At 45.7% G+C, this 15788-nt stretch overlaps 1 protein-coding gene across 1 annotated transcript; it reads left to right on the top strand.

The window, feature by feature from the left end:
- Positions 1-6917: 6917 nt before the first annotated feature.
- LOC124711472 (glucose dehydrogenase [FAD, quinone]-like) lies at positions 6918-8804 on the top strand. The gene is made up of 2 exons (XM_047241578.1): positions 6918-7121; positions 7329-8804. Exons 1-2 carry the CDS (start codon positions 6918-6920, stop codon positions 8802-8804), a joined length of 1680 nt encoding a protein of 559 aa, XP_047097534.1.
- Positions 8805-15788: the final 6984 nt, after the last annotated feature.

Below are 15788 nucleotides of genomic sequence, written 5' to 3'. Positions count from 1 at the left end.
TCTCCGGCGTCCGCACCTCGCGCCTGCTGCCCACTCTCTGGACCCGCGTGCGGCGCCGCTCTGCCGCACTTGCCACTGGCCACGAGGTTAGTCCGCCTCCTGGCAGAGAAGCGCACAGCGCAGTGGGGCGTGTTCCTTGCCGCCCTCGCTTCGCAACTCCGACACACAACTCCCAACATGTTACGGCACTGACATTTGTCACTCTTAGCAGCTATGAAAAATTTTGTACCTACAGAGTTTTTCCAATGTTTTGACAATTTCGAATTTCATAAATGCCCGCTAAAAACGAGATACAGTGACGGTGGCGCGCCATCTAGTGGTTGTGCGGAGTGTCAATTTTCATCCGTTATACAGGTCAGTAATGGTCTCGTGCGTTCGCGTGGAGTCCTGCTATTTTCGCTACGACGAATCTGTCGTCCGCGCGAAACGTGTCTTGCCGTTAGCATTTCGCGGTTCAGTCGCGATGTCGAATTTCCTACTCGCATAACAATACTGAACAGGTTACAAAATTCGGTGCAACTGTCGGGGCATCGAATCGAAAGTCGACCAGTCCTCGGAAAGCCGTCCCAATTCGCGAGGACATGGGACGTGTGCGTAGCAGTTTACGGGCAAGCCCTCGCCGTTCGCTGCGAACAGTGGGTTCGAGCAACACGACACCACGTGTCGCACATGCCGCGACCAGAGCCTCCAAGTTGGCCGTGAGGCGTTCGGCAGCCGCACAGTTTCCAAACGCGCTCCTGTCGAGTGGCGGCCTCGCTCCTGTGATTTAACAGTGCCAGACTTTTACCTGTGGCTTTATCTGAAGGCGAGGACGTACTCCGAGCGGCCGCGAACCTCACAACTGTTAAAAGATCAAATTCACGATGAAATTTCCAGAATTCCTCCAGCAGTTACGAAAGATGTGCTCATAAACTGGGTGAAACCCCTCGAGTGTTGTGTAGCCGCGAATAGTCTTCATTTGTCCGATGTAGTATTTCATTAGTAAACTTGAATAAGTGTTGTACTTAGTATAAAATATTCAACTTTGTTTCGCCATTACTTTGCGTGTTATTCAAATTTGTAATCGTCAAAACACTGTGAAACGTCCTGTATTACAGTGACGTGCTTTAAACTTATTCCCATTATTGAGAAATCGCTGCTTCCTTTCCTTCGCGCCGGCCGGTGTGACCGAGCGGTTCTAGGCGCTACAGTCTGGAACCGCGCGACCGCTACGGTCGCACGTTCGAATCCTGCCTCGGGCATGGATGTGTGTGGGGTCCTTAGGTTAGTTTGTAAGTAGTTCTAAGTTCTAGGGGACTCATGACCTCAGAAGTTGAGTCCCACAGTGCTCAGAGCCATTTGAACCATTTTTGAGCCTTCGCTCCGCGCCTTCCACTCCGCTACCTTCTGCTTCAGAACGCCATGCATACAGTTTGTCGAATATCGGTAATAATTTATATCCAGAACAATGACAAACCATAATTTAGCTACAAAATTGTCGTAATTGAATTCCCGATCGGAAACCTCTTCTCCTACTACCAGCTCTCCTGTTATCTGACTGAAAAGAACCGTCAGTCCATTGCGAACGTGATCTATATAATGAAAAGTATAAAAAAATGTGTTGCCAGAAACTTTCAGACACATTTATCTCATTATTAAAACTCCTTCAACTGTATACACGAGTGTTTCTGAGCGTTGTTGAACTCCTACATATTTCAGAGTGAAAGCTCAATCTTCAGCGTCCACAAATTTACGTGCAGTGTTCCGCCAAGGCCTGCTAAAGTAACTGCTCCTGTCGAATGCTACATTAAAAAAAAAAAAAAAAAAGAAAAGAAAACAGAAAAGACATGTGAACTTGATTGTAGAGCAAGCTACAGAGCTGTTGAAGACCTGCGTTATACTAATTGGGGAAGTGTTGTGAACGCTTACTGTTTATATATGAGGAGCTGCGTTTCAAATCGATTTAGTACATAGATCTTGACTCTACAGGAAGCGAAAGAAGCGTTTCGCTTCACAATCAAATGAAGTATGTCAAAATTCTCGACGGTAGGACCTAGGTGTTTGTGTTCCAGAATCAGCCGTAATTGAAATCATTTCCCACTGCATGAAAATGCTATTTTAATTTTCAAATTGCACTTAATACATTTGAACCAATTCACTTAACAAAATACATTTCGATCCAATCATTTTACATAATATGATTTGAAACGTTCATTTCAATTTTTATTGATTTTTATTGTTGGACACTGTCCATCACGTAAGAAAATAAAGCTATTAACATATTGTTGACGGTAGATCGATCTGTTGCAGTCTTGCACTGAGACCTTCTTCCTCGCGAAAACTGTCTCAGACATCGTCCTCATGAGTCGGCTTACCAGTTTCAGCTGATGTCGCATCGATGTTTAGTGCCGAAACATAAAACTGCAAAGTATCAACCTATTTCCAGTTGTCTCCAAATCTTATTTTCAACACTTTATCTGCATCCAGTTTTTTAGCGTCAAGCAATTTTCTCGGTTCATCAGTGGAATTTCGACCGCGCCTTTCCGCGTAATGCTTCCTGTTCTTAGTGGTTTTGGAGTTGTAGTTTTCATCATATAAGAGAGTCCGCCAACTTGTATCACTTTGTTCGGTTCACTTTAAACTTTATTTTTTGCTTTCTCCAGGTAGAATACTGCTATGCTTTCACACTTCAGTTTGTTTTCTTTGTCATTACAACACCATTCAAAATTACTTAGATGTGGATTTGGGTTGAAGTACCTGTAATGAAATACGTCTGGTCACGTCATAACGTCTGATACTAAAGTTCAGTCCAAGTACAAGAACACGTCTTTATGCAATGTTTCCAACGCGAATAACACATCAATGCACAGACATTAAAAATTTCACTGAAAATGCTCATTCGTTAAATACGTCGGGTGTTATTACTTACTTAGCTTCCTTTTCACGTTGTCTTTTAGTTTTTGCAGCTCTAATTCTTATTCTACTTTCTTTCGATCGCTCTCCCACAGATACAATAAATAGCCCTCCACTGTGATCGAAAGTGCACAGTGATGCAGTCAACACCACACTGTGAGCTGCAAGATGAAAATAATAGAAACAGCCAACAAAAGAACGAGCTAATAGCGCAGGCTGGGAAGCTTGCCCTGAACGTAATACGTTATGAACTGTTAGTCGCGGTGTGTATAATACAATTTGATCCGATTTGTGTTTTTCAGTACTACATTACTATGGGAAAAAAGCGAAATGACCCGAGTCAACAGCGTTAAAGAGCATCAGAGTGTATCCCCCGCATGTGTGAGGCAGTGAGTTGTCCTAAACGGTGTGGCGCGCCCAGAGTCCTGGCCTCGACCCAGTGGGACGCCCTGGCAATGATTCAGGACGCCCGCTTCGCTCCTGACCACAGCGGCCGCTCTCTTCCCTCGTTTCACTACTGGGGAAGAAAGAGTTGCCTGGCGTTTAACTGCAAACATTCAGACATCTCAGTTCTGCCATGAGAGAATTAATCCCTTAGTTACCTCTTTTTTTATCCTTCACCACTGTTGTGTTACGCGGTCACTCATAAGATCAATTTTGTTGTTGTTATTAACTGCCGTTCAAAAGTTACCAGTTTCAATTCATTGCCCTTCCTGTACGTCAACGTACCACAACTATATGTATTGCTAGTCGAATATAGAATTGTTGCAGTCAAATTTTAGTGCTTTGTCCTAGAAATCATCTACTAATTATTACAATACTTTCGTTGTGTGCAGGGAAACTTTAAATATGTGAATATAACTTAGAGCATATCTTCTGATCTTGATACACATACGAGTTACTTTGTGGGGAAAAATATGATGTAGGAATCGGACACACATTGCAGTGTATGTAAGCATAGTTCGATAAAACATGAGGAAATTGCAGCAAAACCTTGTACATATATGGCTAACCGTGTAGGGGAAAAAACTGGGCTGTAAAGAGACATAGAAGCAGCAGTCCGGTGGAAAGAATATGCCACATAAAAATGTTCGAAAATGGTGATACATTATAGTCTTTGTAACTAGGCTGACTGATCACAGTCCCGAGGGCAATTCACTGCCGGGCGTGAGGAGACCGATGATGTAAAATGATAACGACGAATATTAAAACCGAATCCCTAACATTCGTGTACCTATGCTGGTCGCTAACAGTCCTGATGACAGGTGACTTGTTGATAGTGTAGAAATACTATAAAAGATTTCGTGATATGGACAGTGTTAAAGATTTGAATTAAATTACTTGTATACTGTATTCATACTTCAAAACCTGTAAATGGAGTGACTTTGTATTTATGCGGTAGGCAGATTTCATTGCTTTTCGTTTTCGTAACCTGGTAACGAAAGGTAATCAGCTGGCATACACAATGAGAAACTGTGGACCTGAAATGAAACCTTGTGGGAACGCTTTTGGTAGTTAACGTGTCGGGCACCTGTTAGAATTGGCCAGTGTCACGTAATCTTGTCCCTGCAGAAGACTTTGTAGTCAGGGCAGCCACAGTCTGGATATACCATTTTGAAGATAAAACCGCTTCAGCTGTAAGTACTTTCTTTATAAACATGACCAGTTTCGCAATATTTAGCTGCATCATCAGGTGGAATAAAATCAACTCGTGCTCTGATCAGAAGAGAGAATGGGATGACGTAGCTTTCATAGTCAGTAATTTTCGCTAAGTGGTGGATGTCAAATATAAAACAGCCTGAAACAATATGGATGATCCAGCGATACGTTCCTATGATACCTGCTGAGCTATCAGGTCCCCGTGTACTGAAAAAGTGATCAAAAACCGACTGTACATGGTCTACGGACTGTGTAAAATTAAGCAGCACCGGATCTTACTTATCTAAACAGCCAAATTGGCAGAAAGCAACCCCTTGCAAAGCCAGATGCCAAAAGGCTGCACTTAGTACCGCGCGTTTGGTTTCTGCCGATTGAACTGTTCAGCTACATGAAGAACCACTGCTAGTTAATTTTACACAATCCCACGGATGATCACGTACGGTCGTTCTTTGGTCACTTTTTCGGTATATGGAGACACGTTAACTCAGCAGTTATCACAGAATCGTATGGCGGGAGCGTTCTGTGTTGCTTCATGCTGTTTTATAATTGACGTCCGCTACTCATCGGAATTAGCTAACTGGACGCTGGATCATATCATGCCTTCGTTTTACTGATGAGAGCGTGACTTGATTCTAACACATCCGACGACGCAGCTAAAGGCTACAAAACCGGTCGTGTATACAGGGTGTTACAAAAAGGTACGGCCAAATTTTCAGGAAACATTCCTCACACACAAAGAAAGAAAATATGTTATGTGAACATGTGTCCGGAAACGCTTACTTTCTATGTTAGAGCTCGTTTTATTACTTCTCTTCAAATGACATTAATCATGGAATGGAAACACACAGCAACAGAACGTACCAGCGTGACTTCAAACACTTTTTTACAGGAAATGTTCAAAATGTCCTCCGTTAGCGAGGATACATGCATCCACCCTCCGTCGCATCGAATCCCTGATGCGCTGACGCAGCTCTCGAGAATGGCGTATTGTATCACAGCCGTCAACAATACGAGCACGAAGAGTCTCTACATTTGGTACCGGGGTTGCGTAGACAAGAGCTTTCAAATGCCCCCATAAATGAAAGTCGAGAGGGTTGAGGTCAGGAGAGCGTGGAGGTCACGGAATTGGTCGGCCTCTACCAATCCATCGGTCACCGAATCTGTTGTTGAGAAGCGTACGAACACTTCGACTGAATTGTACAGGAGCTCCATCGTGCATGAACCACATGTTGTGTCGTACTCGTAAAGGGACATGTAGCAGCACAGGTAGAGTATCCCGTATGAAATTACGATAACGTGGTCCATTCAGCGTAGATGGAAGATCATGGGGCCCAATCGAGACATCACCAACAATGCCTGCCCAAACGTTCACAGAAAATCTGCGTTGATGACGTGATTGCACAGTTGCGTGCGGATTCTCGTCAGCCCACACATGTTGATTGTGAAAATTTACAATTTGATCACGTTGGAACGAAGCCTCATCCGTAAAGAGAACATTTGCACTGAAATGAGGATTGACACATTGTTGGATGAACCATTCGCAGAAGTGTACCCGTGAAGGCCAATCAGCTGCTGATAGTGCCTGCACACGCTGTACACGGTACGGAAACAACTGGTTCTCCCGTAGCACTCTCCATACAGTGACGTGGTCAACGTTACCTTGTACAGCAGCAACTTCTCTGACGCTGACATTAGGGTTATCGTCAACTGCACGGACAATTGCCTCGTCCATTGCAGGTGTCCTCGTCGTTCTAGGTCTTCCCCATTGGCGAGTCATAGGCTGGAATGTCCCGTGCTCCCTAAGACGCCGATCAATTGCTTCGAACGTCTTTCTGTCGGGACACATTCGATCTGGAAATATGTCTCGGTACAAACGTACCGCGCCACGGCTATTGCCCCGTGCTTATCCATACATGAAATGGGATCTACCAACTCCGCATTTGTAAACATTGCACTGACTGCAAAACCACGTTCGTGATGAACACTAACCTGTTGATGCTACGTACTGATGTGCTTGATGCTAGTACTGCAGAGCAACGAGTCGCATGTCAACACAAGCACCGAAGTCAACATTACCTTCCTTCAATTGGACCAACTGGCGGTGAATCGAGGAAGTACAGTACATACTGACGAAACTAAAATGAGCTCTAACATGGAAATTAAGCGTTTCCGGACACATGTCCACATAACATCTTTTCTTTATTTGTGTGTGAGGAACGTTTCCTGGAAGTTTGGCCGTACCCTTTTGTGAGACCCTGTATAAAGAAAGTATTTCGAGCTGAAGCAGTTTTATCTTGGAAACAACGATCTCGCCTAGTGCTGAGCTGAGACGTTTGTGTGTGGTGACCGCAGCAGTGGCGTCAGCCATGAGTGGTGCGGCGCGAGGCGCCGGCTTCACGGCGCGGCGCATCTTCATCACGGCGCAGCTGGGCCTGGTCACCGCCGCCGTCTTCGAGCTGGCGGTGCGCCACCTGCGGCCCGACCTGTACGCGCAGCGGCCGCGCGACCTGGCCGACCTGGGCCGGCGGCTGGCGCCCGAGTACGACTTCGTGGTGGTGGGCGGCGGGTCGGCGGGCGCCGTGCTGGCCAGCCGGCTGAGCGAGGCGCCGGGCTGGCGCGTGCTGCTGCTGGAGGCGGGCGGCCGCGGCTCCGCGCTCGCCGACATCCCCGCGCTGGGCGCCACGCTGCCGGGCTCCGCCGACGACTGGCAGTTCCGCGCCGAGCCGTCGCCGGCCTTCTGCCGCGCCACGGACGCCGGCCGCTGCCGCTGGCCGCAGGGCCGCGCGCTCGGCGGCACCAGCCTGCTCAACGGCATGCTGTACGTGCGCGGCAACCGGCGCGACTACGACGGCTGGGCGGCGGCGGGCAACGCCGGCTGGTCCTACGACGAGGTGCTGCCCTACTTCAAGAAGTCGGAGGACGCGCGGCCGGCGCGGCTGCGCGCCGACGCGCGCCACCACGCCACCGGCGGCTACCTCACCGTCGACGAGTACCGCTACCGCACGCCGATGGCGGACGCGCTGCTCGACGCCGGCCGCGAACTGGGCTACGACGTCGTCGACTACAACGGCGAGACGCAGTACGGGTTCGCGCGTTTCGCGGGCACGGTGCGCGACGGCTTCCGGTGCAGCACGGCCAAGGCCTTCCTGGAGCCCGCCGCCGACAGGCCCAACCTCGACATCAGCATGCACTCCCTCGTCGAGAGACTGCTGGTGGACCCCCAGTCCAAGAACGCGACGCACGTCGTGTTCACCAAGGGCGGTCGCCGCTACACGGTCCGCGCCACCAAAGAGATCGTCGTCTCCGCCGGCGCCGTAAACTCGCCCAAGCTGCTCATGCTGTCCGGCATAGGGCCGAAGGAGCACCTCGACGAAATAGGCATCTCCCCGGTCGTGGCGGATCTGCGGGTGGGAGACAACCTACAAGATCACATCGCGCTGGGCGGGCTGCTCTATCTCGTCGAGTTCCCGGTTTCCCTGGTCGTTCCGCGCCAGCTCAACACCAAGAATATCTTTGACTTCCTGGTCCGTAACGAGGGCCCACTGATGACGACGGGAATCGCAGAGACCCTCGCCTTCGTCAACACCGAGTACTCTAACGACACGTCGTACCCCGAGGTGGCGCTGTACCTCTCGGCTGTGCCGGAGACGGTCGACGGCGGCGTCTACGTCAAGGGCCTGCTCGGCCTCAGCGACGAGTTCTACAGCGCCGTCTACGAACCGGTGCTCTACCGCGACGGCTTCACCGCGCTGGCCACACTCATGCACCCCAAGAGCAGGGGAACCGTGCGGCTGAGGGACGCCGATCCCAGTTCTCCACCGCGTATCTTCCCCAACTACCTCGCGCACCCGGACGACGTCCGGACGCTGGTCGAGGCGGCGAAATTCGGCGGCAGGCTCAGCGCCACGGAGACGATGCAGAAGCTGGGCTCCCACCTCAACCCGTACCCGTTCCCGGCCTGCAAGCACCTCAAGCTGATGTCTGACGAGTACCTGGAGTGCGCGCTCCGCCAGCACACCATGTCGCTGTGGCACTTCGGCGGCACGTGCAAGATGGGCCCGGACTCGGACCCCGCCGCCGTCGTCGACCCGCAGCTCAGAGTGCGCGGCGTGAACGGCCTCCGGGTCGCCGACTCCTCCGTACTGCCGGTGCTGCCCACTGCCAACACCAACGCTCCGACCATCATGGTGGCAGAGAAAGCCTCTGACATGATACGAGACCACTGGATCACTCCTGGCGATCTCTTTGGGTAGACAGTGCGGAAAAACAATTTTCTTCACACGTATGAACTGATTACACGAACAAGTCATTGTTTCCATCTCGTCTGTTTATTACTTTATGTGCAAAATTTTATCGAACCCGTACACGAGATGTCCAGTTCTGGACTCACAGGTTGTTCTGAAGTGCGACAGGTGTGTGGAAATCAGTTTCACACTCTTAACCCATTTAAAATATTACAGCCATTGTACGTCGATGCACGAACAGTTGCGATGTATTGGAACTCAGCAACGAGCTCCGCTCATTTTGTTAGTATACTGCTGTGGACTAGATGAATCCTCAGTTGGTCCTACAATTTTTTTCTATCGCTTATCATTTTTTTCATTTCCGCTGCTCATATTCTAATGTTTCAAACGTGGAGATTGTTCGCAGTGCACCTAGAACTGCAGGCTCCCAGTAAACAGGTCGATTTATCAGTCTAAAAGTTGGAGGAACGCAAGATCACAGGACATCCTATAGGACGTTGACTAGTAAACGACTGTGGAAACGAAACTTCGCGATAAGGACAGCGTCACTATGCTTTCCGATATGTATCTTGTCTCTTTGTGTCTTCATCTACAATGTCAGATGTTGGGAACCGATATTTTGAATGTGCTGACACGCTCTCTGTCATACTGTATACCAGTAGCATTTAAAAATGGCCTGTGTGTCCTCAACAAGTCAATCTCGTACAAGCATTAACTAGAACTATACAGCTAAAGTAATAAACAGTGGAGGTGGAAGAGATTACTTTCATCATTTAATGGATTGTAAAGATACCAAAGTGCAGTGCGCCAAACAAGACAACCTCATTCATATCGGTCGAATGTCATTGTTGCAGACCTTTTTCTCGTCAACATAGTATTGTGTAAATACCTTAAGACACTGTCCTATAGTTCTGTGTATTCGTGTATGTCTTTCACATATTACATAAAGTCCTGTTTTAACTGGCATGTTTCTGCCTATGTCCCTGGCTTCGGGCGGAAACTACACGCCGGCAGCATTGGGGTTGCTGCTTATAGTCCAATGGCGACGAGATGAAGGAGGTTCGAGACATTCTGAATTTGCGATCGTTTGAAGCAATCTTCAGGCTGCGTGTGGTGTAGTCGACTCGTTAGTGATACAGTCGTCGACTGTGGCGAAAGCTACTGCTGTGTTCTCTCTACTACTGGGTGTTAGCTTAACAGTGGAAAACGGTGGGTGTATACTTTCTCCACAAATTAAGTTTGAATTACAGAATAACCAAGTGACACTCCATTTCCTTCCAGACTGCTTCGTAGTGACCTTTGTCATCTCTGTAAGTCACAATCTAGTCTTCGTCTTTACTTCGTATTGTAATCTCATCATGTAATACTATTTGTAAAGTATTTTAATACTAATACACCTCAAGAATAAATAAGTTTTTCTTGTAAAATCTCATGAATGTACATTAGCAGCATAAAATTAGAAACCTAAAAATATTTCATAACTGTTAAATTACACGCTAGTTCAGTATGCTACAGATGGGAGCTGTGGCAAGGATGACAGAAACAAGATAACGAATTTTTGTCCAGGTAAAACAGCTCCTCAAAAACATGCGTATTTTTCTTGTTCATTGCGGGCGTTGGTGAACGCAGTGGGTTCTAAACAGATCATTCGTTCTTAAGCATCAACAAGCAGCGACCTTCGTAACAGACCACTTTTTCTCCTCCCATTATCGTCTGTTATATTCACATGTTGTATTATCCAGTCAAAACAGCAGCCATTAAGTGCCATTTGTTCAGAATGGCTGCCTCGGTATTGTATTGATAGGATTCGTCAACGGAACTTTCTTTCCGGATCATCTGCCAGTTTTCATTTCATTTCCAATACCATCTTTGACGACGGGATGTTAAAGCCTATCTTCCTTGTTTTGTACCGTACCTAGTAGAAACTGAGAAAATCCTAACCAGGTTTTAGACTCCACCCTGGACATGCTGGCTTAGGCATTAAATGATTCAACTGGATCATCCCTCATTTTCCACACTCACACAGAGCAGCACTCGATTACTTCCCCTATCCTTGCCAAACTGATCCAGAACTACATGTATAATATGACCAAAGTTGGAGGGTAGCTAATTCCAAATCTTCCTTACTCCTTTGAGTAGAGACACATCACTACAATAAAATTAAGAACTCCATGTTCGCAAAATTCGTATGACTGATAATGCAAAAAATTCCAGAACCTCGTCCTCAAAAATTTTCTTCTCTTACCTTTTACTTATCTTGCATGCTCTCTGTCGAAATACTCTCCTCCACAATCGATACACCGCTCCAACCGCCGTTTCCACTTTCAGAAGCAGTATTGGCACGCCCATCTGCGTCTTCTCTTTTATCTCGTCTACAGTTTCAAATCTTCTTCCTTTCAACGGAGTTTTCAACTCTGCAAATTAAAACAAGTCCGCAGGAGCCAGACCTGGACAGCAGGGACGATAAGGCAGCACATTGATTTCGTTTTTTGTCCGATAGTCACCCACCAAAAGGGGTGGGTGTGCTATCGTGATGCAAGAGCCATGAATTGTCTCGCCACGTTTCAGACCGTTTCCTTCTCACATTTTCTGGCAGGAGCTGCAGCACGTTCCGATAGGCATCGATTAGCAGTTGCACCTGTGGCACGGAGTCACGATGGACAATCCTTCAAAGTCAAAGAAAACTATCAGTGTGATTTTTTTTTTCTTGTAGAATCTTTCCCGATCCATTGTGAAGGTTGAACCTTGGTCTCAACATCGTAAGTTTAGAACCACGTTCCATCACCGGTTATGATTCTCTTAAGGAACATCTCGTTCTCATTTGTGCTATCCAAAAGGTCTTCACAGGCTGCGACACAAATGGCTTTATGGTGTTCATGAGCCGCGTCAGGAACTTGGGCGGCAACACGATGCACTTCAAGATGCTGTGTCAGGACACCATGACATGATCCAGCTCAAATGTTACATTCTTCTGCAATCTCTCGAACAGTCAGTCTTCGTTTAGCTCGCACAATCTCGTTGACGATCCTGACACGAACGTTGCTGGTAGACGTCGAAGGACGTCCTGAACGTGGGTCGTCTGTAACTTCCGTCCGGCCGTTTTTAAACCGTGTGAACCATCCGTAACACCGAGTACGGCTTAAGCACTCATCGCCGTAGTGTCTCTGTAAAGGTCTTCTTGAGCTCTATGCCTGTGCCGACTCGTTAGGATTAGCGACGAGGGCCGTTGCGCCGGCCGGCCAGCCTGGCTGTAGCTTTTAGGCGGCTTCCCCACATCCGACTAGGTGAATATCTAGCATCTACCCGTGTTCCGCCTCAGTTAGACCATTCGTCAACATTTCGAACTCATTCTTACAGTTTAACCTGGGATAACACTACACGCAGAGGGAAAGGGTACACATATTCCGTTCCTGGAGGGGGGAGGGGGGGGGGGAGCTTCAAAAATTTTAACGTGCTTGAGAAGAGAATAAAATTTGAAGCTACAAGATCCGGTGAATTTAGTGGAGGTGTCAAAATAAAATAAACATGCTGAGGGCTTTTGTTTTTCTGGGAGCTATGATGTACACTGTCGAACGCAATGAAACGCCTTCGACAACTGAACAGTGGAAATTGCCACTTTTTCCACGAAACGTGTTTTCAGAGTTATTGTGTTAGAGTTATTGTTGTCGGTACTCTGTTACATTTCCCTAGACTTGGTCCAAGTGTCGAATCACGGAGGAAACGATTCAGACATTACCAGATGGCTTGGCGCGTTGTTTCTGTGGCAAGCAGTCCTTGCCTGTTGAGTTCCAAGGGCTGTGCGTCAAGGCCTCCTCCATTTAGCCTAGGATGGTTTGGTGACGTATTACACAAGTTTTTGCTGAGTGGGCATAGCGTTTTGAGCAGCGACAGGTTCTGCAATTATAGAGGAACGTAGAAAGGTAATCAAGGCTTTTGTTTCGCAAGATGTACATATGATTGTTGAGTCCGCTAAAGCTGTTCCCTGTAATTCCAGTGCATACAACTGAATTTTTTATTTTAAAGGCGCTGCTGAAACGTTTTTGGCAATGCAAGCGTGTAAGATCTGCAAATGCAGTATGATCAAAGTGTTTCATACTCATCCGTCTGGAACAGTTATTAAAAATTCTTACTCTGAAACAGAAGAGCGGAAAAATGCCAGTATCTTCAAAAGATGAAAGACCATGGCAGATGTATGCCATGCCGTATTTCTTTTACAGAAAGCAGAAAAACTTGATGATGTTACCATTTCTTCCTCAATAACATAAGAAATCATACTATACTGTGTAACATCTGATCCCAAGAATTGAGATGTGTACGGAACAGAAGTCAATACCAAAGGATTTTTGCTTCGATTTAACTTTGTTATTTTTTTGTAGAAAACTGAAAAGAAATGAGAAATGGTTTTTGTTCACTAGAGTTCTACTAGTTAAGCTATTGCTGCTGTATGTATGTACTTGTATTATCACAAATAAAACTTAGTACCTCAGTATTAATGGCACTTCAAACAATAACTTTCTTATTGACACTTAGAACCAGCCAGTTTCCTTCAGAACGTTCCTCGTAAATTATTTATTTTCTCGTTCCTCTCATTTTTTGCGGTAATGAGCTGAGCGGCATATTTCTGTGGTAGCAGAATACCTTCTAATTTTTTTGGAAACAAGTACGTTATGTACAAGAAGAGAGAGGTTGTTTTCTGATTCTCCTGAGAATTGTGATATTTGGCACTTAGAACCTTTTCCATTTCCGCTTTCTGATTATTCTTACCATGCAAGTAATAATTTCGTCACGCAGTTTTATAGGAAGATTTGTGCGATTTTCCTAGATAATCGTGGATATTCATGGAAGGTATTACATCAGATTAATAGAGCATTGAACACGAAAGATCTCGGAACTACTTTTATCCTTGCAAGAAACACTGGTCCAGTGGAAAAGAAAATGGCGGCGGTCCAGCTGCCCAGAATCTCATTGTGCTAGTGAAAGCGATCGAATGGTGTTTTGTCCTGTTTGGCAGTGCTGAAAAAATATTTTTTTTTCGTCCTAGATGTCACAGATGTGAATTTTATAGCTTGGATTTTGTTCAAGAAGTTAGTAAACGAGGCATCCAGAACAGTATGATGCACGTCAGTGTTAATGATGGGCAGTTTATTTCTTTACGTAATCTTCTCTTACGTGACATCGTGACGTCTTCTTTTCTGATACGCGGCGGCCTCCTTTGACTGGCGAGTGGCAGTTGACATTTTATCGTCCACTGCTAGCAGAGGCGTCCCTGACCTCTCCCCAACGCTGATGCTGCTGTGGACACATTTAAAGTGTTTGCACCACTCGACAGCGATAGGTAGGTACTGCTGGATGGACGATTCCGTCTGAACAACCCAACACTGTCTTCATTAGTATAATTCTCGGATTTTTCATGGAGGATGGCGAACGTAGCTCTAAATACAACTCCGTGCTCGACGTCACCCCTGTACATGCCCACGAAGGATTTGTTGCAGCTCAAATGAACACTGCAACTTCGGTTCACAGTGCTGGATATTACAAGTTCACTCAGTTAAAATCAATTCCAAATGAAGACCAAACCTGTCTGAGCCTTCGGGTTTATTTTTACAAATATAAACACTGGAGTACCGTGAAATAGGAAGACGAAAGGAAATACAAAAACTTTTGCATCCTTGTTTTACCATTCCTCTCAGTTACTTGATTATGTCTAATCACGAATCGTGTATATCTGTATTTAATCTCTCTCTCTCTCTCTCTCTCTCTCTCTCTCTCTCTCTCTCTCTCTCCTCCTGTTTATCCTGTTTGGTAACCTTCTTAAGTAGAATAAGTAGAAGAATGATGTAAAAGGTAAAAGGATAAAGTCCTTGAATGCAGTATCCTTTCAGATGAGTTAACTTCTCTAAAGTCTCCCGCTGACTTGAAGTCGCTACTAATGCTTAAACAATACTTTAGTGCAGTAATGTTGTCAAACGATGTAATGTCTTTATAACTGTTTATAAAAGATTTGTTACCTTACGCACTGAGAGCCAGCTTTTAGTTTTGCATCTACTAATGATACCCATCAAGTTCCTGTCCTTCATAACAGTTAGTAGTATACAATCTGACTTTCTTAAGTTGCCAGCCTCAGATATTTTGTGTCAATTGAAAACACCGAAACAAGTTTATCAGCTAATACTGAAATTGCAATTGTTTTCCTGTATGAACGATCCTCGTATCTGTCATTTACTCGTATGTCAAAGCTGTTTTGGTCGTTTTAAGTGAAGTTATAAGAGGCGGAAAGCTATTGCCACTGAAAGATGAAAAGAGGTGAATTCGCTGTTTTGTGATAATTTCCGCATATAAGGTTTACATTTTCATTATTAGATAATTTGATTCAAAATTTCTGAAAAATGCGTTTCTTTAAGACACAGAGTACAAAGAAATAGTTGGTCTCCTTCACAACATTAAATATGTATTTTAACCGTATCATCATCAGTTATCTGCTATATTAGCAGGTCCTTTGCCTCTCCATTTTCTGCGATCCATTGCTTCCTTCTTAAGGCTGCTGTATGTTGTACCGTCCATCATGTCATCCAGTATCTGGAATCTCTTCCTTCCTCGCTTCCTTTTCCCTTCTACATAACCTTCTAAAACTGTTTTTATCAGTACGTCATTCTTTCTTAATATATGCCCAATCCAATTTCTTTTTCTTCTCTTTATTACATCTAGTAACTGCCTTTTCTCTCCCACTCTTCTCAGTACCTCTTCATTTTTTACTCTGTCCATCCAACTTATTCCTTCCATCTTCCGCCATGTCCAGATCTCAAAAGCCTCCAGCCTTTCTCTGTCTTTTTTCCTCATAGTCCATGTTTCAGCGCCATATAGAAGAACACTCCATACAAGACATTTTATGAGTCTCTTTCTGAGTTCTCTGTCCATACCGCTCCAGAAGATTCTCCTTTTCTTATAAAACGCCTCTTTTGCCATTGCTATCCTTGTTTTAATTTCTGTGGTGCA

This window comes from Schistocerca piceifrons, chromosome 8 (genome assembly GCF_021461385.2).
Source record: "Schistocerca piceifrons isolate TAMUIC-IGC-003096 chromosome 8, iqSchPice1.1, whole genome shotgun sequence".
In the NCBI taxonomy this organism is placed as follows: Eukaryota; Metazoa; Arthropoda; class Insecta; order Orthoptera; family Acrididae; genus Schistocerca; species Schistocerca piceifrons.
This window is presented reverse-complemented; position numbering and strand designations above follow the sequence as displayed.